General features: G+C 41.9%; 1 protein-coding gene across 3 annotated transcripts in view; it reads right to left on the bottom strand.

Moving 5' to 3' along the window:
- The window catches only part of ADSL (adenylosuccinate lyase), a 20097-nt gene that overhangs the window by 10138 nt on the left and 6991 nt on the right, over positions 1 to 2968 (bottom strand). For 2 of the 3 annotated variants that reach the window (XM_025208938.1, XM_006027670.3), the window contains exons 2-4: positions 2046 to 2249; positions 657 to 701; positions 66 to 145 (exon numbers count right to left, since the gene is read on the bottom strand). In XM_025208938.1, coding sequence (XP_025064723.1) covers positions 66 to 145; positions 657 to 701; positions 2046 to 2249 — 329 coding nt within the window. Of the gene's footprint in view, positions 1 to 65; positions 146 to 656; positions 702 to 2045; positions 2272 to 2968 lie in introns of all 3 variants that reach the window. The other variant, XM_025208939.1, reaches the window with a different exon arrangement.

Genomic DNA, 2968 nt, shown 5'->3' on the forward strand with positions numbered 1-2968 from the left:
GTAATAGAACAACCCAGCCTAAGAGTAACCCATGCAAGTAAAGCAGAAGCTCTTGGGCTACTTACTGGTAGTGAGTAAAGCCCAACGTAGGCAAGTTGGCATACTTCTCAGCAAAATCGGCAAGCCGGCTGATCACCCTGGCGAGCTGATGAACATGGGAGAAGGTAGAGAAAAAGGTAGTGTAAACAAAGGAATTGCAGTGTAGAGAGAAGTTAAAAGGCACCTTGGAGTTCTTTTGGTACAAAAGCTGGCATGCTTGAGCATACTAAGGATGGAGGGAGAGAAAAAGCCTGTAATTCCTTATTTGATCCCTTACCTAAGTTTTGCTTTCTAAAACAAATGGCAACTACAAACAGATTACACTGATGGCCAACACAAACTGGCTCCTATATCCAGCAGGAGGGTGGTGGTTCAATCAAATAGCATTCCCTTTTCAAGGCAGTAGAGGTTGGAACAAAATACCCTCATACAACCCTTTTAGGGGCCTTAAGGAAGGCTGGTTTAGAAAAAGAAGATTCACTTTTTACTGAGTGCTCAGAAAATCCCAGAGACACCCTGTCTCTCCACCCAGAGGAAGATCATGGTTCATGTCATCTGCTCAAAAGCCATCAGTAGTGCCAACTCCCGGGAGGCTGTACACGTGATTTCTCTCTCACCTTGGGTAGCAGCAGATTGAAGCCATCACGCAGAACAATCAGGTCCTGAAAGGAGTAAGAAAATGACGTTCAGGTTTGACTTTCCTAGGCATCCGCTATCTCATTCCCCATTCTGCTTTGAAAGAAAAAGAGATTCCTGCCTCTCTCAGAACACACAGCAGACATGGACAACTGAATAGCTCTCCCTACCCTTCAAAATTAGTCTTCTAAGAGAGCTAATTGTCACTCAAATTCACACGCTTCTGAACTAAAACTCTGCCAGAAGGAACTTCTTTAAGAGGAGGGTGTGATTTTTGTCCAGAAGCATAAGGCTGTCACTTCTCTGTGAAGCAGAGAGAGTCTGGCAAAGCCATACGAGACCTGTTCCTACTTACAAGGTCATGATTCACTTTTATAGCGCTCAAATGGGTCAGGAAAATGAGACACTACACCCTAGCATTCCCACAAAGTTCAGGCACTATTTGCTAGAGAACTGCTTAAAATGTGCACTTCAGAAAGAAGATCACTTTTCACAGCTGTTTTCCTTCCTCTGGGAGGAAATATGTACAGCTGGGTCGATGTGACATGAAAAAAGCAGGTACAAGGTGCCCTGGAGACCAGACAAAGGACAGTCCTGTCACAGGAGAAAGGCACAAATGTACTATGGCTCCTATGGCTTTAAAGAGGGCTAGCCCCAAAACACTTTGTAGAGGTTGAAACTGAATAACAGAAAGTAATTTTTTTTAATAATATAAAACTCTCATCCATTCTATTGTCCATTGACTAATCTTTTCCCTTACTGAATCAATTCCAGACCTTCCACACAAAAACTGAAAGCTTATAAATGTGCATGTCAAAAGTAGCCTTGATTTCTCAAGTCAGTGAAATAAGGAACATCTGGCACAACCCACATGTCATGTGGATTTTTATTTCATGAAGCTCATGATTGTACATTTCCTTAGTTTAAAGTAACGGACAACATACAAGAAGTTTTTAATAAGTTCAAGTTAAGGATAGATCTTACTGTCAAAAGGAGGGCAGCAGTGCACTCTGTATACTGGGGTGTCAGAGACCTAGGGCCACATCTGCACAGCTGCCCTATCAATACTAGGTCTATTGCTGAGGAAGTTAGCTCATCTACTAACTTCTGCAGTGGGACACTGGAGACGGGCAATTAGGCAGTGCAAATGGCCATACTCAGGCTCTGTGAAGACATGGCTCAGGACACCAGCTAACATGATTTTTAGCTGGTCACTGGGGGAGATCGAGGTATGAGGTGTTACCTCCAAAAGAAAAACTAAATATTTCCCAAAGTTCTACTGGAGATTTAAAAAAAAAATCTGATTACAGAAATAAATTTCAATGATCACATCTACAATTGCTGGGTGCAGAAAGCAAGAACTGTTATACCGTGTTGTCCCCCACATAACATGAAGTGGCTCCAAGGTGAATGATGCCTGAAGCTTTGGGACAGCAGTGTGCAAAGGTGTGCACATGGGCCATCACATCATGACGCAGTTTCTTTTCCTCCTCTGCTGCCATCTTGAAGTCAATGTTGTCCAGGTTGGCTTCCATCTCTTGGATTTGCTCATCAGTGATAGGCAGCCCCAGTGACTACAGGAAAGAAACGTCTGACCTTAAGTGACCAAATCAGAGCAATACAAAAGAAATGTATTTAATTTGCACCATTTTAAATATTTTTACAGGAGTGGAAATTTGATGCACTTGTTAGTAAAAGGTCACATAAGGGGACTATAGTAGCAAATGATTTAATTCAGGGGTTCTCCAACTTTTTGTGGCTGGCCTACACATCTGGGAACTACTTGCTGGACACTGTCTTCCAAGTATGATCACATTATCCCTGTGACAACTAAAGCAGCTGCTTGCATGGAAAAAAGCTATCAAGAAGAAGTGTATTTTTAGCTTCTTTTAATGCAGTTTAATGGCTGGGAAGGAGGAGAACTACTACCAAGTGACCTGCTAGTTCCCCCATGCAAAATTAGAGCTCTGCACTACATTAGTTATCTATGGAATATATTTTAGGAGCCTTTACACTTTATCCAAGTTCCAAACCCTCTATTTACAACTTTACCTAAAATTTTCCTTTGCACACCTCACCTCCACCCAAAAACTGAAATGTTTTGGAATTTGGGACAAATCAGCTCAGTCCTCAGCTTAGGCAAATGAGACAACCAGCACAGACTTTCTGTTTTAAAAAAAGAAAACTATTGAGCTTTCATTCACCTAAATTACATAACAAGCAATTGGAGTAGATGACTTCACACTGAGCAGACCACTAGTCCTTCATAAGGAACAAACATTAGGGCTGTACT

This window comes from Alligator sinensis, unplaced genomic scaffold (assembly GCF_000455745.1).
Source record: "Alligator sinensis unplaced genomic scaffold, ASM45574v1 scaffold215_1, whole genome shotgun sequence".
In the NCBI taxonomy this organism is placed as follows: Eukaryota; Metazoa; Chordata; order Crocodylia; family Alligatoridae; genus Alligator; species Alligator sinensis.